Consider the following 22,579-nt stretch of genomic DNA (forward strand, 5'->3'; position numbering starts at 1 on the left):
TATATATATATATAGAATTTTGATAATTTCTATACGGCTGCAAATCAATTCATTCCTGTTACGTACGTGAATCGGTAGGAATATAGTAAACCGCCTTGTGTTCATGATGGCAGACAGTAGAGGATGGATGCCTAGAATTAGGTTATTGATTGTATCAGTATCGAAATAACTTTCAATATTTAAACTAAGAGTACGAAGAATTAAAAAAGATATTAAAAATTATAAAATATATGCTGGATATTTTTATAAAATTTGTTAAAAGGATTGGATGGAAAAAAAGGAGTAAAATTAATATGATATATATGAATAAAAGTTAGATCAGGGTAGTAGATCTAAGATGTCTATTATGTCATTGATACATGGTATCTATTAATGGCTCAATTAAAGCACATTTCACCTAGAACCTATCAAGGATCTTCGCATGATCATGAAAAAGGTTTGAAAGTGGTCAAATATCAATCTTAAATGATTGTAATAAAAATTTTTTGGGTAAAATCAAAGGTTGACCTCACCTTATAAAAGCTCCTTGCCCATGAGCATATGATAAGATGCTTCCATGAAAACTTTGAAACTTAACAAATGTAGTAAAGGAGTAATTCCTTAAACTATACTTTCCTCTTCTTCTCTTGGTCTATCGACTTTACTAGATAATGCTAGATGGACTTGTTCGATGTACATTTTTTTCATTCATAATAGAATCACACTGTCAATACACTATAAATGAATCCTAAAAACGTTAACCATAGAAATTCATCATCTACTTGTGTCTTCATGTCTCATTTCTGTCACCCTTCCTTTAAGGCTAGCATCATCTCATCGCACCAATATAACGACTCCTTTGTTCATATAGAGAGTGTACTTATCATTGTCATTTATAGGTTGTGGTTGGCATCAAGCATCATTTATCTAATGGAAAAAATAATTGGTCCCATAAGTTGTTCAAAGGTGATGGTGTATGTTGCGGTATATCATTAAAGAAGAAGTATTGAAGGGCATTGTGGTGGTGGAAGCAGTGGTTGTGATTGATGTTATAATAAAAGAGCATTGAAAAATGAAAATAAACATTATGTAAAGAAGAGGAGGATGAGTGATAAAAATAGAGTAAAAGCGGTGTAAGAACTTATTAAGGAAATAATGATGATAGTTTTAGATTCTAAAGCGAAGAAGCTAAATAGAAAGAAAGAGTTGAAGAGCTTGGTCAAAGTAGATCCTGACACTCTCATTATATATTGCTAGAGGAAGCTACAAAATTAGCATCTATCATGAATAATAAAGATGTCCGTTTTAAGGATGCCATCTACCTAACATAAGTGGGTGTTGGTGTAGAGGGCACCACCTAACTATATCGGACAAACATGTCGATCATATGAGCTTGCATGACTTATTTGTGATCAATTTGTTAGTTAATAATTATAGAAAAAAATATGCTTTTATTTAATAATTTATTTCAATAAGCTTTAAGAGCTTTTGTGATGCGGGAGCTAGAGATTTATTTCAGTTTATATGCCGTGGTTTATGTATTTTAATTTGTTGTTGTCTCTTTATTTTATGATGAAATAATTATGATTATGGGAATCTAGTCTTTATAAGTAGGTCCTTTTTGTGTGGATTGGGGATGAAGAGTTTTGGATTGGTTTTAGTAACTTTTCCCATATCATTCTAAGTTAAATGTATTCAGTATCCTGGAGTGGCGCCCAGGTGCTGATCAACTATCTTTCTTTCACTTAATGCCTTCTTTCTCTTCCTTAAGATTTTTGGTTCAGCTCTTCTTCTTTTATAGATTATTTGAATTGCAGATTTCTGTTTTTATATTGTTCTGGTATCATCTTGGTATTAGAGCAAAGATTTATGCTATCAAGATTTGTTGAATTTTGTCAATCTAGAACTCGGTACTTTGGAATTCAATTCTTTGTTTTTTCTTGCTTTCTTCCTACCATTGCTATCCTATGGACATATTTTGTAGTAGATTTTTGCCCAAGCTTTTTGAGAGGATTTCAGTTTGATTTTGTGGCAGAATTCTGGCGAAGAATCTTTCATAGGCTTGAGGTCAGCTTTTGTCGAAGATTTCTGTCCAATAATGTTCTAGCAAACAGATTTTTATCCCTGCCTTTGTGTGTGGTACACCTTGATACTAATTCTTAATAAGAATTTATAGCCTTTTTGAACCCTTTTCTTGTATTTTTTGTAGCAAAAAATCTGAAAATAGTAACAGAACACTATCATTCTTTCCCCTTGATTTCTAGTAATTATTTTTTCTCTTTTCTTGTTACTAGAAGCAATTGAAGACGCCGTCTAGGAGAAAAGATGTCTGTCCAGCCTGAGATTTGGTTGTGGAAGAATTGCAGCAAAAAAATCATCATCTACATACAAGACTGGTGCTTCTTGAACAACGAGATAGGGAAGAACATCAAAATGAATCAAAAAATGAGGTGATTGGCAAGGAATAAGATAACCCATTCATCAAGAGACATCTAGTGATGAAAAACTTCTAAGTATGTTAAGGCGTAAAAATCAATGGAAACCTCCAGATTCTAGAATCAAAAGCAACCTTCTTGATGTTGATGGAAGATTGGATCGTGTTGAATTCATCAATTGGCAACGTATGATTGAATGAATTCTTGAATACAAAGAAATGTCACAAGAAATATATCGTCAAATTGGTGGCAGTAAAATTTAAGAACACCTCACCCTCGTGAGAAAACTTGAAGATGATTCGATAAAGAGTGGTAAGATCCAATATCATGACTTAGACAAAAAAGAAGAAGGAAATGCAACAAACTCTCGTATTCAAGCATTAATGACAAAAAGTCTTCATCCAGTTTTATAAACTTCATCAACAAGAATCATCGAGGAGGGATATATCGCTAAATTTGAATAATTGGGGCTGAAGTGCTATCTTTTTGGACTTGAAGAGCACATTATTGCATATTTTTTTGATGGTCTACGACCATCTATTGCAATTTGGTTCAACTCTAATCGTTCTGGACATTATAATGCGTTATTAACTTGGTGATGAAGGTTGAAAAGCAACATAAGTTAGATCGGAACACTCCTATACACAGTCCTTTCAAAGATTTGGGCGGTTCCGTCAAATCAATCCTTCTCTTGGCACATGTTGGTTGTCGAAATATTGAAAATAGTAGCAAAAATACTTTTCAAATGGAGGTAACTGCTACCACAGTGAGGGAAGGAACTACATATATTATACGATGCTTCAAATGCCATGGGTTTGGCCACATAGTCCCTAATTGTCCTAATTGGTGAATTATTTCATTTGTGGAGGAGGTTGATCTAAAAGAAAATGAAGTGATAAAAGAAGAAAATGCTAATCCAAAGAGGGACCGAATCTTACATGCGGAGGAAGATAAATTACTTGTGATAAGAAGTCTCCAATTGTCATAATAGATGCAAATTGCAAATTAAATTATAAGACATTTATTCAAGCAAAACAATTTATATTAATAGCTACAATTTATAAAAGTTTATAGCCCATTACAAACTTAGTAGGACACTTCAAACGTTGATGTCACTTTATAAACTAATAAGCATTTTGCCTTATGAACCTATATATAAATGGTTTTCTACAAATTTTGCCTTAGCCTCCATTAACATTAATAGGTCTCTGTTAACTTGAAATGCTATGTAATGGCTAATATAGCCTAGTTGTTGTGGAAATTAATTTATTCCTATTTTGCAAAATTTTTGTTATTACAAAATCATTCCGAGCATAATATGGATTCCACTTTATATATTATGCCCTAAACTACCACTAATACTTTCATTTCCACTTAAATATTGTCACCTTCATTTTTTTTATAGTTGACACATTATTTTTAGCTCCTCATTCTCATTATAAAACACGTTTTGCTTCCATCTTCACTATAACCTCATCTTATATTGCCTTCATCGTTAACCCTTATGCGACCACATGTTTTGTTTATGATGAAAGGATGGCTAAATATATGATTTAAAATTTTATGGATATAAAGATTATATCCACGAGAGAGCAAGATCACATGTTTGCCTTGCACATTAAATGAGAAAGAAAAGAGCTTTTAGATATAATGTAAGAATTGAAAAATATACATATTTTGGGATATTGTATATCAGTGATCTATGATGAATATGATGCCCATTAGAAATAAGACGATGATCATATTCATAATAAGGAAAAATATTATGTAATTACATTTATGATAATGAGATGATAAGATATTAAAGATAGAAAATTCAATCATTAATTAAAATAAATTAATATTTTTATGTACATTATAATACTAATAATTAGTAACTTATTTATATAAAATGAGGTATTAGTACATCATGAACACATATCAAATTTATAAATAAGTTATAATATTAATCTCTTGAAATATAGTTTTACGATTTCATTTAAATTGATAGAAATTATATATAAATGATCTTATCTTTTATTATAAATGTGATATGAATAGATATTATATTTCTTTTAACATAATGAATTCTCGAAATGATCTATATAACCTATTAAGATTTATGCTTATCCTTGATGGATTCATAGTTGTTAATCATTTTAAACAGAGAAAGAGTTACTATAATAAATATTGATATCATAAGTAGTGTATAATATGTACGAATTTATTAGAATATTAATGATATAATAATAAACATCTAGGTTAGTGTAATTCTTGTGAATTTATAATTTAATAATTATTTTTTATGAGGGGCTTGATTGTTTATTGTATATATATTTGTGAGATTAGTGTGATTTCATATAATAATTTGACGATCCTAAATTTTTTAGGGATAAACTTTTTAAGTACTGGTGATGATTGAATTATGATATGAAAAAAAGTGGTCTCCATCCTTCTGTTCCACTCTAGCTCCCTGTAATCTATGGTCATATGTGAATTATATGGGTTGAGGCATGATAAAAAGCGGTATTAGAGAATCAAATTAGAAAGATTGAGTTTTATATAATAGTTAGCCATAGGATGATCTTTTTTTTATTATCTAACCATATGATGGCCTTTAAATTTAATATAGAGGAACTATAAGGTTAAGCTCATTTTATGCATATTATAAAATAATTTATTACTTTAGTGATAATATGCATATGCTAAAAATATGTTCCGTAAATAGGTGATGAATTATATATCCAACCAATAATAAGATTTTGCTAATTGTTTAATTTCTAGGCAAATAAGTAAGGTGATCCATGTGGATTTGTTTAACGATATAATTTGCCAATATGATGGCTTAATTATTAGTGGATGCACAAACTGGAATAGATGTCTGCAAATATGAAGAGGTCAATAAAAATTTGAAGTCATTTCAAAGTGCAAGATCACCTATTTTTAAATGCAAAATAGAATTAATTGTAGTTGAAGATTGTTAGTTAGGTTTGAAAATATAATAGATAGAAATGAATGCTAAGAAGATAGATTTTCTTAGCTATTTTTGTTAGAAGAATAGGTTGATATATTGGAACTGAATCTATAATGGGAGAATTTAATGAAAGGTTGAATTTTGTGATTTCAGGTAACAAATGTATAGGTAAATGTAAAGAATGGTTTGTGTTATCATCTACAAGACACAAATGCAGAAGATATTTATATGATTATTATGGGGTTGAAGAATAATAATGGAATATGAATTTGAAATTTATAAATTTAGGAAGATATTCTTCAAAATTAATTAGAACATACGAAGAAATATGCATATATCTCTAAAAAAATTTGCAAGATAACATCATTTAATACTTTGTACGCTTCAAAATTAATTTTTTTTATTTAACCAGAAGAGCTAGATTGATAAATATTATCATTATCATAAAACATTAAAGATAAGAAGCTAGTAAAAAAGATTAGAAGAGATTTCTAAAGAAGAAAGAAATGTTTGGAAAAAAAAACACTAGGTTTAATCATATAAAATCAATAAATAGTGTACCAATTTTTAAAGGAATAATTAAAGTTTATATATTTTGTGGAAAGAGGCATTCGATTAATGTTTTTGTAAGTTAATATTTTAAATATGCCAAAGTGGGACATAAATTAGAGAATGCCCACTTTGGAGGAAAAATATGATGGATGAGTTTAAATCTAAAGGAAAATATAGTAAGTTTAGGGGCTCTAGAACAAGTAAAATTTTATCAAGAATTTATAATGAGGAATCCACTTGCAAGGAAAAGTTGGAGTCGTAATAGTTAAGCTAATAGACGACCAAAAATAGTAGTTTAAAGCAAAGTATCTCCGTTTAGACCAAAGTATATACTTAGAATCCATAAGAGACGAAGATTTTATGAAATATAATAACATGTATTGCTTTAACGTCAAAATATTTGAATAGAATGTTCATTAATTATAATGTCATCCATTCTTTTATAATTGAAGTGCTTTTTAAACATTTGAACATTTTACCTAATATAATGTGTGTATTAGAGATAAAATGATAATAATTTATACATATATCCATGAAATTAAAAACAAATCAGAAGGATTTGAATTTTTGAGTTGATTATTTTGCTTGAATTTAATACTATGTTGAGAATGAATTAGTTGACTTTATTTTGAACTAAAATTTATTATAGAAAAATAAATTTCATATATTTTTTTTTAGAAAATGGTGACAAGATTTGTTTGCATAGAGATAAAAGGGTATTTCCATATTTAATATTGGCCATTTAATTAAATAAATTTAAGAAGAAAGGAAGTATAACATTTTGGAAGATGTTAAAGTTGGAGGAATATTGGTTGTAAGAATAAAATATATAGGTGGTAAAATAATTCAAAGATATCTTTTTAATTAATTAGTAAGATTTTCTTTTGATAAAAAGATTGATTTTTTACCGAGCTAGTGTCTTAGCATAATACCATTAGCAAAAACTCCATCTAGAATAATATTGAAAATTTTATTAAAATTAATAATTTAAGTACATAAACTAATCTATAGAGATTTCGAAAGAACTAGTGTGTCACCTGGGGGAGTTCTATTGTTAATTGTAAAGAAGGGTGAAACTATGAAGATGGGCAATTGAATGGGGTTAATATAAAAATAAGTTTATTTTGTTAAGAATTAATACTATATTTATTTTAAGGGGTATCAATATTTTCTAAAATTTACCTCAAGGATATGATATCATAAATTGAATGTAAGAAAAAAAAGATGCTACTAAATTACTTTAATGTAAGATATAATAATAATAAGTTCCTAGCAATGCCATATGAAGTAATTGAGGCACTAGTACCTTTTATATAGATTAGACCATATCTAGATCAATTTATAGCTATTTTTTATAAATGATATGTTGTTTTATGAATATAATGATAAAAATTATGCTACTTATTTGAATCTTAAATAATAAACATTGAGAAATTATAACTTACACGCAAAATTGTTTATAGATAAATTTTGGTTGAGAAGTTAGTATTCTTGGGGTATTTTATCAATTAACAATAACGAAGGAGTATCAATAGAAACTTGAAAAGTGAGGCAAATATAGATTGACCAAGACTAACTAATATGTCTTAAGTAAATAATTTTTTGTTGATGAAAAATTATTAGAAATAATTTATGAAGGAACTTTCTCAAATAGTTATAACAATATTATTATTGACTTATGAAGTAGTATCATTTTTGTAAACTAATGAATATAATGAAAAGAAGATTATTTAGTGTTTCCTTGTATAACTTTTCACATGAAAATAAAGGTTTCCAAATTTTTGGTGATGCATCTATTAAATGCTTAGATTGTTTGTTAATGAAGAATGTGAAGATTATTATATATGAACCTTTATAATAGAAATATCATAAAAATAATTATGTAACCCATGATTTGGTATTAACATCAATAATATTGGCTTTAAATATCTAATAATATTGTTTAATTATATAGAGTTAGATGTGAAATATATGTTGATAACCATATCATAAAATATATTTTAACACAAAAAGAGTTAAATTTGAGATCTGATAATATTGTTTAATTATATAGAGTTAGATGTGAAATATATGTTTATAACCGTATCTTCAAATATATTTTAACACAGAAAGAGTTAAATTTGAGATGGAGAAAATGATTAGAGTTTATTAAAGAGTATGACCTGAATTTGATAAAGTTAATATTGTGGCTAATGCGTTAAATAAAAATCCCTAGTATTGCAAACTATTTGATCATTAAAGAAACTAAAGGTCCGTTTGGGGCAGCTTATTTGGTGCGGTGGTGTTTTGAAAACGTTCCTAACCTGTTTGGGTAAACTGCGTTTTGACAGCTTATGTGTTTTGAAAACGCCGAAAACAGCGTTTTCACACCGCACCTATCTAGATACGGTGGAACCTTCTGACAGTAGTCTGACTTTTCTAAAAAAATAAAAATTTATAATAGCCACCTCACCTAGCTTATTATTAGGTTATTTTTAATAAACTTATCAACAGATTATTCAATAAGCTACAACTGCCCCAAACAGACCCTAAATTGATAAAATAGAAATTGAAAAAAAAAATTACTGATATCTTATGGTGATTATTTATACAAGAAGGAATTCGAGGAACATAAATAAAAGATGAAAAATATAATGAGTTAGTTGAGCAAACAAAAACAGAGAAAAAATTGAGAATTAATAATAATGTAATTATTTGAAGTGGAGGAATGATATTAAAAGTTTATGGTTCTCCATTGTAGAATTAAAAATTGGGACATTTAAAATAATTGACATCCCAAGATCAAATGATAGGAGTACATGATGTGTTACATATATAATTTTTGATAAAATAAATAAAATATATAAAAAAATAAAGTCATAAGAAAAAATTGAGTTGCAGCTCAATGTCATATGTAAGGGGAGTCAAAAACATTCCAAATCTATAATATAAAAGAACTTAGAAGTAAGAACTCCCCTAACATTAATGTGTAATAGAAGCATAAATATAAAATGAAGATAACCTAAGAAAAAAAATCTAAGTTTAGATAATTATATTCTCGCTTCTTTTGACGAATTACACGAAATCCAAAAATTGTGAGGACACATTTTTATAAGGAGGAATGATTGTAATAACTCGTATGAATAATTAAAATAATGATAATTCTATTCGAATTGAAATGAAAATATTATAAAATAAATATAATGACAAAATATCATGAGATAATTGCCATGGCTTATATGAATCATGGTATCAAGATCTTACTTTATTGAAAGCATTTAGATGTAGAACAAAAAAATTTGCTTTCTATATTTAACTTTAATATGTATTTTGCAGGTCAAATTGAATAAAGTTATCAACATGAAAGTTGGGAAAATTTTGTTTGCTTCCTAGAATATTCATAAGGGTTTAAAATTTCTGTAGAAATAAGAAAATTATGAATCAGATATAGAGAGATATAAAAAATTGTTTGTTATATATTAATCCCCAACTATGTATCTTACTCTTTCTCCTTGTGATGAGAATTAATCTTGTGTGGCATTAGAATGGTTTGAAGATTTCTTTTATTCCAAAATTGTGATGATATTTTCACTGGTTCTTAATTTACTTTGCAAACTGATCATTTATAATGTTAAAATCCGTTGTGAAACATAATGATCCAAGAGGGTCATGATTTCACACAACTAGTGAATGTCACATTAACCCTTAGTATCAGGGTAGACTTAGTCGAGGGAGGAGTGCAAATAAATAGGGAGATAAATTTTGATAGATGTAAAATTAGTGATTCTAGGTTGACTGGCTAGAACTTTTACCAATTTGATCTAGAGTTAGAACCTGAGACCTAATTAGTCTTATGAGAGGACACAATGGGTAATCTGGAAGTGACAGGCTAGAACCTACCTAGCATAACCATATCAATTAAAAACTTACTCTAGGTTAGTCAATATTCTTTAAGCACACGGAAGAGGGTAAATAATATGTATGTACCTATTTGACACAAACCCTAATTGCAAACTTATTTTTAATATTTTTTCATCATTTTAGGAAGAAAAAAGAAAGATGCAACAATATTTATTGCCTAAATGCATCATTCTTTTATTTTCAAGTCATACATTTATAAATATATAACAGTAATTTTTGTCATACCAAGCAGAGGCCCACACATATGCCAACTCTCCTGTCACGAACTTTAATGTCCACTCTATTACTTAGACAGATGGTAAACTAACAACCCCTTTCTAAGTCACTAATTTTGGCCACATGCAGTCCCCTGTCTAGGTGAATTTTTTTCTTAGTTGCCCAAAAGTTTAACAAAAATATATAAATATATAAATGGTTAAAAAATAGCATCCCATTCCATCCATTTCACAAACTCTCAAAATACCAAAATTCAAGATAAAATCTCAACCCATGTTTTTCATTTTTGATCAAATTCTCAATGTTTTGACTGTGGCACGTGTAGTTCATTAGTTAAAACAAATTACTCGAGTGCTAGATTTGTAAATAGCAATATTTCCAATATTGTACGTGTAATTATTTCTAAAAATACTAACAGTTTAAAATATGTGGAAAATGTGGTCTCTAGCTTTGTGTTACTTCTTGGGTTAAAGCATAAATAATGTATTTTATTTGAAATACTTTTGAGTTATTTGATTTATTATAAAAAAATGTTGAATATTATATATTTTTTTGTTTGATTTGAAGTAGATTGAAAACAACATTTTTCAAAATATATAAACCATTGTTCGCAGGTGTGGTGGCCAATGGCCGGCGGTGGCAACCAACGATTGACATCGACAACGGTAACAACGTCAAGCGACGGCATCAACCGACATTGGCAGAGAGAGGCTGTGGCAGAGCTTGGTTGAGGCGACCGACGGCGGTGGCAAACGTCAAGGAGGCCGAAAATATCTAATTTCAAATCGGGGAAAATTCACCGAATTTTAAATTCAAACAAAATGAACTAAGATGTAAATTTTAAATTTTTCATTGTCTTTATGACACTTCATATTAAACACTTAATATTTTAAAATTCATAAAAGAAGTACAATGTATTTCAAATTTATCCATTCAAATAACCCTACACAGTATCTTAAGTACTTTAGAGCGGCACTCCCAAAAGAGTTCTTCGGGGTGGTGGGCAGCTCATGACTTAAATACTGCTTTCGGCCCTACACCTAGCCGATGTGGGACTTTTTGTCTGTGACATTCTCCTTCACTCAATCACGTGAAGCCCTCGTTACGGATCGACTTCTCCGAGGGTTCCACTTGACCATGGAGAGTCCACACACCTGACAGACAATAATCTGCTCTGATACGCCGTGTCATCTTTCAAAAGAGCTCTTAAAAGAGGTGGGCAGCCCTGGACTTAAATACTGCTTTTCAGCCCTACACCTAGCCGATGTGGGACTTTTTGTCCGTGACAGGCAGGACTAAATATTTTATCAGCTATAGTTTGCAAACTTAATAATTTTATTATTTTTTTTCTGAAGAGCTTGAATTATGTTCATTTTTTTTCCTATTACATTGTCATGGCTTTATAGAGCATTAAATACCATAATTACTACTTGACCTCTCGTCTTCCCGACAACCTTATCATATGTCAATTGTGGGAAAAAAATATTACATCAGTACTACGCACATAGAGTAACGTGCATAGCTAATGAAATCACGCCAAGACACTCCACGTGACAGAAAAAAAACGGCACGATAACACGGGGAATATTCGCCCCCCCTCCCCCCCCCCCGTGTTATTCATGTATTATTGTGTGTTATTCATGTGTTACTGATGTGTATTGTGTTATTATAATACCAAAAATATTCTTAGGACACAATAATACATGAATAACACACAATAACACCAGAATAACACGGGGAAATATTCCTGACAGAAAAAAAAAACGGCGCGGTAACATGGGGAAATATTTCCCCCATGCTATTCATGTGTTATTGTGTATTGATGTGTTATTGCGTGTTATTGATGTGTTATTATGTTATTATAACACCAGAAATATTCTTAGGACACAATAACCCATGAATAAGACAGGCGGGGGGGGGAGGGAAAATAATGGGAGGGAAAAAATTCCCCGTGTTACCGCGCCGTTTTTTTTTCCTGTAACGTGGGGTGTCGTGGCGTGATTTTATTGGCTACGCACGTTACTCTACGTGCGTAGTACTAATGTAATATTTTCCCCAATTATGATAGTAAAATAATGAATTCCTTATTATTTAATAATTTCTTAAATATTACCTGAAGTATATATAATCATTTAATTCATTATGTAGGTGATTCCGATTTAAATTAAAATTTTATATAGTTTTAAATAGTTTTGTTTTTAAATTTTAAATGTCTCAGTAATGTAATGATAATCCAAAGGGTATTATTCGTTTGGATTTATAGAGCATTAGGAAAGAGGAACCCTTTCAAATAGTACAGCTTTTATTTTTTGGCATTGCACCTAATTCCTACATAGTTACATATTTAACATCTAACATTTGGTTTTTTTACATTTATACCACCCAAAATTTTCATATCACATAAAAATAAAAGACTTTGAGTGTTATGTATGTAAATCTTCCCTTCTTTTTAAACTTTTCTCGTTAATCTGTAATTTGTAGTTACAAATTTTATAAAAAAATAGTACATTTTATTAGGATTTCAATATTTACATACTTTTGATAGAAAATTCAATTTTGAAATTAAATTTATTTAGACAAAGGAATATTAACTGTGATGCAGGAGCGCTTATTGCGTGTCACGTAAATTTGTTTGCGGTGTGCAATCTAGACGACTAAAATACATATTTTTGTTTTTTTATTTTTAAAATGGGGTCCATTCAAAATTTTGGACGCACTAAATCGGACACCACACACAAATTTATCCCGCACCTAATAACTTTTGTGTTGCAGGGTCATCATCTTTTCCACTCAAAGAACACAGGTGGCCTCCCAAAAATTAAAAAAGATTGAACTCCTTGCTTGTTCATTTAAGGTCACCGTTGAGAATTTAATAAATAACTTGGGAGTACAGATCCGCCAAAAATTTGCTAGACTGACATATGGATGTAATAAAGAACATAGTCAAATACTGAACCGGTTATTAAATGATAGCGTATCATATGAAATTTATTTTAATATTTAGAATGTTTAATCTATCTTTAATTTATTAAGTTTTGATGTGTCATCAATTCCTATAAAATATGAATCTTGAAGCATTTTTTAATAATAAATTCTTTAAATTAAATTGCAAGATCATTTGGGACTGATTTCAACAAATCTATAGTTAGACAAACCCGTCTCGATAGAAAGAACCCAATGATATAAAAATCAATTCAATTTAAGTCCAATCAAGTTCAAATGAAGCCGTTGAGACGTAATGGGAGGCCAAATTTAAAATATTTATAAACCAATCGAGTGTCTCGATAAAAGGAATCCAACGATCCCATGATAAATTTGGAGGACATTTAGGCACATAAGTAATATAAAAACCAACCATTTTCAAACCAACCATTTTAATGATGGATCAATATGAACCATCTGATCATATAGTTAGACAAGTTAAGTAAGAAAAGACCAAAACATCCATCTCAAAAGACTATAAATAGGCACCCTCTCTTCTGTTGGAGAGGAGAGGAGAAGATAAGAAGAAGTCAAATTTTAAAGTTTATTATGGAGAGAAAATCCCATGAGTAACCACTAGTCTTCCTAGTCACCAACCACCGTCGATCACTGCCAACCGGTCATAGTCGACCACTGCTGTTCGTCATCGTCTGTCGTTGCCGACAAATGAGAACCACTACTTGCATTTGTTGCAGTTAAAAAATGGCAATTGCGTCCAACATTTTTTTTTGTTGTATAAAAATAATTGCAATTTTCGATGTAAGATTGTAATCCCGTTTGTTATTATTGTGAGAGAAGGGTGCACTTTTATGCTTAAAAATACGGGGAGTTTTCCCTTCTATAATTACTAATTACTTTTACTAAGCATATGTTCTTTTGCTTTAAAGAAGTAGGATATATATATATATATAAATATATATATGATGCATCATGTGAATCTGGAGTTCTTATTTTAGTTTATCTTGTTGTGCTTTATGCATGGTCTAGCTTGTTGATATCAGTATCTTGCTAGCTTGTTGGCTATTGTTCAGCAATTAAGTGTTTGAGTTCATGATTTTATGTAAATTAGGGTTTTGATTCAATGTTCTCATGAGTTTTCTTGTTTAGTATATCATATTTTTTGTACTGTTCTAAAGTAAATTTTTGTTTCTAAAGTATGAAATACATGACTATGACAGCTCTGTTACAAACATCATTACTACACTTGAGTTGAATGGTCATTTGTCCAGAACATATGCCACAAAGCTGTTTTTAAACTGCAAGAAAATAAATGACCAACCAGCTCATCCGCAACAGCTTTTTGAGGAAGCTAAGTTGTAGCATTTTATTGATGAGCTACAACTGCCCCAAAAAGACCCTTAAGGGCTAAGCATATATTTGATTTTATTTATTCATAGGAGGGTTCATACATACCTTTCATAAGCTTGCTGAATTATTTGTGGAACAATTTATTGCAAACTGGAGGATTGTTAATGATACTCCTCACTTTTCTGAGATTAATCAAAATGAGAGTCACTAAAAGATTATTTTCGATGCATTCTTTGATAGGGGGAAACCTTCACTGCATCCTAAAAGATCGTTCATTTCAACATCATGAGCATGATTGTATGGGCTTATCTTTCTATAGTTCATTTAGATATCAAGTCTATTAGAACCAATTCTAGACTAAGGGGCAAACTTCACTATAGACTCAAATGATTATTGACGTTAAAGTCGTGAACACGATTATGATGGGATAACATTGTTGCATTTCATTTAGACATCAAGTTTATGAGAACTAATTCTAGACTGGGGGGGCAACTTTCAGTATAACTTTGAGTGCACACTCATGTTAACATCTTAAACATGAGCATAACTAAGTTCCCGACATTCAATAAAATATTTTTAGCAATTCATTTTCTTCTTTGAATTTTCTTAATAAATTTTGTAGGTCAATGGAGCCTTTAGAAATTCTAGAGTTAGAGATGGAGTATTTCTAATTCTTCCAAAGAAAGACATATTGGAAGATGAGCTTTACCCAAAATCTTCTACAACGAATAAATCTCCATAACTTCTCAAGTGGAATGAGACTTAAGATATGTTTAGCGCAGCTTATCCACTGCATCTACGTTTTCAAAACACCACCTTGTTTTCTTCGTCTTCAGTGCGTTTTACGATAACTAGTTTTGTTTTGTAATAAACACTGGTCGCGGGTTCGACCCCGTAACCCACGTTTGGAGGAATTTTCTTACTTCTCTGCCCTCCTGTCGCGCTTGCCCTCATCCCATGCCCTAGGTGCCTCTTCGATCTTCTCCTCTGCCCTCATCCCGTGGCTTCGATTGCTAAATAAGTGATCCCTCTCACGCGCCTATTTAACGTGTCTCTCTCGATTGCTGTCTTTCTGCTCCTCTCTGCGCTCCGTGGTCATGGTACTCTGTAAGTAATGTCGTTGCCTTTATTGCGGTGATTTTCGATGGAATGGCTTTTCTGTGCATTTCTTTGGGTTTCGTCTTTGCTATGAGAAGTTTACAGTGCTTTGTGAGTAAAATCATGCTTTTTCTTGTGGTGAATTTTGAAGGAATGGCTTTTTTCTGTGATTTTATGGATTTCTCCTTTTTTAATACATTCTTTCTCAACAGTTGCCTTTGGTTAGGTTTTGGATGTTGGACTTGTGTGTTGGAATTAAATGTGTGTGTTGGTGGATTGTGACAGTTTCATGCTTGAGAGTGCTTTCTTCATTTTGTTTCTTTGATAAAAGAAATGTTTGATGAAGAGACTGGGAGAACAGGTGCTTTTGAATTTTCTCAAGCTTTAATTTTGCTACTTAATGTACGGTGGAAAAAAATAATGGTGTTGATATTTTCATTCTTCCTATATCAACATCATTATCATCAACACATTTTGGATTGAATTTTTTAACAGATTTTTGTTCTCTCTCTCTCTCTCTCTCTCTCTCTCTCTCTCTCTCTCTCTCTCTCTCTCTCTCTCTCTCTCTCTCTCTCTATATATATATATATAGTTAAGTGCCCTGAGGAAAGAAATCTAATGAGTCAATGATTACAAAATTTTGAGGTCATTTAGCCACTGAAATAATTTAAAAACTATTTATGATCAATGTGGTATCAACATGGACTGTCTGATCCTGTTGTTAGAAAAGTTATGCAACAAAAGATAAAAATGTCCATCTTTAAAGCCTATAATTATTCCCCCTCTTTTTATTTAGAGATGGAGGAGAATAGAAGAAAAAGTGAAATTCAAGAGTTTGTTCTAGAGTATTTCTTATTTTTTTAAGCAAGTCATTTTGGAATATAGGCTTTACCTAAAATATTCTACAATGAATAAATGTCCGTGACTTTTCAAGGGAAAGGAGACTTAATCAGAGTAGTGTTTCTTCTCTCCCACTAATTAAATCGGTCTATTTAATAGCAAAAATTTTGAAATAAAGTGGCATATTCAAAATTTTCAGGTTTTAATCCACAAAAGAACTTGCGAACATGGAGGTGCACAGGAATGGTTCCATGGTAGCACTACCCTATTCACGCAACTGCACACGACCACACGTCACGCCACCCACCATCGCTACAACTATCGACCACCACTATCCGACGATCACAGTCATCTTCAAACAGCATCTATCCAGCCTCTTCCATATCACTGCTACTCGACCACCACGAACACCAAGATTGACAATAATAACATGATAACTCTTTGAAGCACACATGACAACTTAAATCTATTGAGAGTTCAATGTTTGGAACTTCTGAAATTATTTTGAACACATTTTCAATACTAGTTACATATTTTTGAATGACACTAACAACATCATTTGAAAGAAAAAGAGCAACTGATATGTCATCGACAAATTTCTATAAAACACAAATCTCGACGAATTTTAAATAATAAAATTTAAAATTTCAAAATCACTCAAGCCCTCATTATTTCAGCAAAGTTGTATTCAAACTGACAGCTCGACAAGACGAACTGAACAATATCAAAATCAACTCAATTTTGGTCCAATCAATCCCATATCAAGTTGTTGAAGCATATTTAGAAGTTTTAGATTAATTTAATGATCAAATGAACTACAAATTTGACATATTTATAGTTGAATCAAGTGTTCCGATAAGAGAAATCGAGCAAGCCCAAGATTGCTAAATCTTAGGGTCATTTAGGCATTCAAATCATTAAAAAATTATCTATGATCAAGATGAATCAATATGAACTTTTCGATCGGGTGGTTAAAAAAATTACACAGCAAAAGATCAAAATACCCTTATCCAAAAATTATAAATAGTCCTCCTCTATTTACTCGTGAAATTCAAGAGTTTGTTCTGGAGAGAAGACCTTACGAATAACTACTGAACTCTATAGCCATTAAGCACCATCAACCATCGTCGACAATCATCGTCTGCCTTCGCTAACCACCAAGTGCCAGCAACCATTGCTTGCAAACATTGTAGTAAAAAAATGGTTGTTGTGTCTTACACTTATATATTTTTTTGTATATAAAGACAAATGTAATTTTCGGTATAAGATTGTAATCTTGTTTTTCCATGTCATGTGAGAAAGGCAGACATCTCTACTTACAAATACATTGTTGATTATTTTGATTGGGGTAGACATTATGTGTTTTTTCCTTTTCAGATTTTTCCACATAAAAGATCTATATTTTCTACTTTTATATGCGTGTGTTGGATCTTCATGCAACACTAACGCATTAAATAATCACTCTAATCCTATGAATTATTTCGGCAGGCAACAAATCTTTTAATTGGATTAATATTCTATTATATAAATGAGATGCATAATTGAGTATTCCACAATAAATTTTTTTTTAATTATATATATGATACATTTTCCCTATTTTGAAGATTAAATTAATGTCTTCTATTATTATTACTACTCTTGGAACCTAAAAAATGGGCAAAAGGTAAATGAACGATTAGAAAATGTTTATACATAAAATTTCTACTAGAATTTTTCGCTCCCTTTAAAATAATGAAAAGAAGGAAGAACGGGTTCAGAGCATCCTTCCGGAATAGGACAAATTTAAGTCTGCCAACTTAAATTAGAATCGGAAAAAAGGTCAAGTCAGTCGAAGCTAATTAAGTTGATTTTTTTCTATTTTTGGAACAACCAAAAGTAGATAACGTTTTCACCTTTATATTCAGTAATAATTTACTAATAATAAAATACAATTAATTAAATATGCAAAAACATAAATTACTAAAGGACGGTCATGAAAAGAGTAACCTGAATGAAGACAGTTGGGGAGAAGTAAATATCCGGTCCAACCCCCCCCCCGCCTTATCCGGAAAAAGCCGGCGGTTGCGGTCCACTTCCTTCCGGTCCAGCCACTCTTCCATCGTCAAATCACAGCACGCCTCCACAATTCTGACGCCGCCGTCGTTACACTTGATGTGCGGCCGGCCGGTCTCGTCGCGGCGAATTCTGCCGGCCGCCGGATAATAGATGTTCAGTAAGGGGAACATGGGTTTCTTGAGGGAAGGAATGGTTAGGCCCATCAAAACATCGCTTGGACGGAAATAGTATACGGATTTAAGATAGTGAAGCTTCAGGGCGAGATCGCCGCCGGTGAGATGGTGAACGGTGTTCGCCGGAGTGACGTCTCCGGGAACTACGGTGGAGAGGCGGATGCTGTGGATAGCGTCGGACAAGTTTGAGGAGACCATGGTGGGCGGTTATGGAGAAGCTGATGGATCTCAGAGCCTATTTATGGGGGTTGGGAGGGGATGGAAGCCCTTTCTGCGAGTTGCAGCAAGCAACCAAAAAAAATTCGGTTTTGATATTAATTTTCTTCGAATAATGTTTTAAAAATTATTAGATTTTAATTTTTATGATATTTATTTGTTGATTATATATATATATATATATATTGTGAAACATAGTTTTCTGATATGTTATGAATTAATGGGTGTTAGTTGATCATTTTGCTCGTAATTTTTTTTTTAAATCTAGAATTTATTATATTCTTAAAATTAAGAAGTCCTTCGGATATTGATTTCGTTTCCACACCATAAAAAAATTATTTATGAATTAAATTTTAATTTGTTTGATGATGATTAACTCTAATGTTAAACATAAAGAATACAGATATGATTAAATAATGTCTGTAAGTTTCTTTCTCTTACGTCTAAATTTATGTATATATTTCATCAATCAAATTTTTTTTATTCAAAATCATTGCATATATTGAAAATGTAATTATATTTCAAATAATTAGAGCCATTTTTAATATAAGCTTGGATGCATTTGATTGAAGTAATGATACTAAAAGTCTTGAAAATAATACAAGTCACTAGACTAAATGATATTAAGAAAATGGATAACTTTAATATTATAATTAAAAAAAAATAATATAAAATTGTATTATGGAAGATGATGATCATTTTCCTAGAATATATTCATATATAAACATACACACACATTAACATATAAATTTATAGGAGGATTCATTACACAACATACAAATAAAAGAAGAGTTGCAAGTGACATTAGTGTTTCAAAATGAAAAATCAGGAAAAGGAAAAAAAAATTTACTTGGTTGAAATAATATTACTAGTATATGTCATAAGTTAAATTAAATTGATGCACTTCGCCATATATGAAGGAGAGGTTGATATATTGTCCCATGAAGGACGCTAGAGAAGTTTAGAAGCCTTTTAATTTGTTTTCAAGAGATTACACGAGTAATGCTCAATTATCTTTCTTTGATGAGATGAGTTAAGTGATGAATTGATTAGTATCATCTTGGTCTATAGGGGTAAACTCTATCAGTGATTATACGTGTCGTTAGTATTGACGATGATAAGTGACAAGGAAGAAATAGGTTTATGTTGGTATCAATTACTAACATTAGACTAGTCAGTATTTTCTTACTTTAACGTTGTCCATCTGTCTCAAGGTAATAGGGTGCATAAATTAACAAAAAAAATAAGATGAGCCAACATCATGCACTAAACCTATAGATGATGGTGTGCATCAATAGCATGCATTAGGTTCATAAATGACGGCGGATGATAATGTTAGAGTGCATCGAATTTGGTGTCGATGGGCAATAAGTTTGGTGAGCCATGGTATCCAATTGGCCATTATTAAACACAACGATAGAAGATTGTAGTTAAAAAATGAAGATTAAGGCATATCTAGAAGATGGTGATTTGAGATAAAATTATGTAGGTTGACCAATAGTATATAATTGGTCACTAGAGATTATGTATGTCACAATTTAAGATAGCATAACCCTTACAACAAAGCAATTTAACTCATGTTGATAGACATTACTCGATATATTAGAAAAGAAATTTATTGTACATACCACATAGTTAAGCACCAATTATAATAGACATTTCTCAGTATCTCAGAAAGTAATATTATCATGATTACAAAAATATAACTACCAGCACTACGGGAAACTTGTGAATTTATGTTAATATTAGCATTGAAATTATTTTGACTGCAAAATTAGAGATTGATTAGTGCTCGTTTTGCATCGCCTGCGGTTCCACTTCAAAAATGACTGATGGAGACGAGTTGCGCCAAAAAGAAGATGCTAAATCGAGCATCCGTTATAGTCTATGCTAATATTTCTTATTATTGCCGGCATTAGTGCCGACGGAAAAGCCCTAAAATAGGTTCCTGCGAACTACAACTACACTTCATGCCCGAAATCCTCTCCTTATCCTCCAGGTTTCCTTCGTTACCTCCGAGATTTTTCAGCTATTCAAGGTCTGATTCACCGTTCCAACCCCGTCTAAAGTGAGAAATATTTTTTCACACGTCTAATGTTTGGTTTATCATAAGTTTTCATATTTTTTTTTTCCTTGGATGAGTGTTAGATAAGAAAATATAAAGGTTTTGCTCATATTTTTTTTCGTATTCCCTTGTTAGGTATGCAACGTATGGATTTCATGGTTTTTCAAAAGTTTAGTTGTGAGATATGTAAATACATAAGAAATTTGTTCTTTGTATATAAATATGAAAATTTAGGTGTGAGATATGTAAATCCTTAAGAAAATTGTGCCATGTATGTAAATATGAAAATATATGTATGAGAATTTAAATAATTAAGAAATTTGTGCTATGTAAATTTAGGGTGGATTTAGGCTAGTGTTGAGTGTAAGTTAATGGCTTGGTAATTTAATAGGTTAGTGGGTTGATTGGTTAGTTTTTGCGTTAATAGGTTAATTGGTTGATTCTCTGGATTTGTGTGCTTTGGGGTTCGGGTATGATATGTAGGTGGCATAAGGTTTCAATTATGATGTGTAGTTGGGCTAGGATTTAAATAAAAAATATGACACTCAGTAGAACACAATGACATTGTGCTAATATATAGAGCTACATTTATGGTACATATGGATATTAGATGAGTTAGATCATGGAAGTATAACAGATTATATTTAGAAAGAAAATGATTGACTGACGAGTTTTTGGTTGGTGTTGAAGATTTCGTGCATGTGGCATCACAGCTGCCAGTTTACATTTCAGAAAGTAGGTTATGATACCCCTGTGTGAAGCATAAGAATCAAGCATACCTGACACCTGAACAAGTGAAGTTGGACCTATACCATAAGGGGATTTAAACCGAGAAATGTCTAAAACATTCACTTTGAAGCATGAAAGAAAAAGTTCCTGGTTTAATTGTCACCAAAGGTTCTTAGAATGTGATCACCCGTTTGAGAGGAATAAAAAATTATTTTTCAAAAATAGAGTTGAAATTTTAAGTCCACCCCTAAGGATTAGTAGAAGCGATATATTGCAGATGATCAGTGAAGTTACAAAGTTCACTAATAGGCTAGAATTATCCTTAAGTCATCTTTCAAATTATGCCGTTACACACAATTGTATGAAGCTGAGTATTTTCTTAGATCTTCCATAATGAAAAACTAATTTTGGACACAATTTTAGGGGGGTTGTCTTGTGAAAGCGGTCGGTCTTCCGGATGGAAATCCCGTCTCCTACTTCGGAGGGACATTTAATTTATATACATATATGTATATATATAAGTTTAGAAAAATATAAAATTAAACTGATCTCATATCTTTCAAAGTTTAGTTAAAATAGCACTACACCTCAAGCTATATATCTATCCCGAATGATAAACACAAGACTTGAGGGTGAGGCTTGATCAAACAAATTAAGAAATATATGACATCCGTTTAGCCTACGAAACCATTTTGTTATAAGCTGACAAGTTCCCCTATTTAATATGAAAAATTAAATAGGATTTATATTAAGCTGAGTTCGGAAAAGCTTCTTATAAGGGCAAACCCCTATAGTTAATTACATCCTAGATGACCGAAAACACCTAAAAAAACTCTCGATAAAATCAGGGGATACTATATTCAAGGAGTTCTAAGGAATATGAATTTTCAATGAGATCAAACAAAGATGTGTGATATGGGAAATGCTCAAATTTAGAACATATTATTTTTGGAATAAAAAAGAAGAAGAACGAGAGGATGTCACGGATCCTGAGAAGAACCTTGGTGACTTCCCAACCTAACCTGCTATTGACTTCAATGTAGAGGAGAAATATTTAAGTGTTTCATCTTACCAATTT

The 22,579-nt window shown here is 31.2% G+C and overlaps 1 protein-coding gene across 1 annotated transcript in view; it reads right to left on the reverse strand.

The window, feature by feature from the left end:
• The window catches only part of LOC110025885 (protein ECERIFERUM 26-like), a 20,699-nt gene extending 1,934 nt beyond the window's left edge, over nt 1-18,765 (reverse strand). Inside the window, 2 exon segments of the mRNA XM_020726567.1 lie at nt 18,250-18,291; nt 18,294-18,765. Of these exon segments, the coding sequence (XP_020582226.1) occupies nt 18,250-18,291; nt 18,294-18,689 (438 nt within the window). The 5' untranslated portion in view covers nt 18,690-18,765.
• Between the last annotated feature and the right edge of the window lie 3,814 nt (nt 18,766-22,579).

Source organism: Phalaenopsis equestris, unplaced genomic scaffold (genome assembly GCF_001263595.1).
Source record: "Phalaenopsis equestris unplaced genomic scaffold, ASM126359v1 Scaffold000339, whole genome shotgun sequence".
NCBI classification, from domain to species: domain Eukaryota; kingdom Viridiplantae; phylum Streptophyta; class Magnoliopsida; order Asparagales; family Orchidaceae; genus Phalaenopsis; species Phalaenopsis equestris.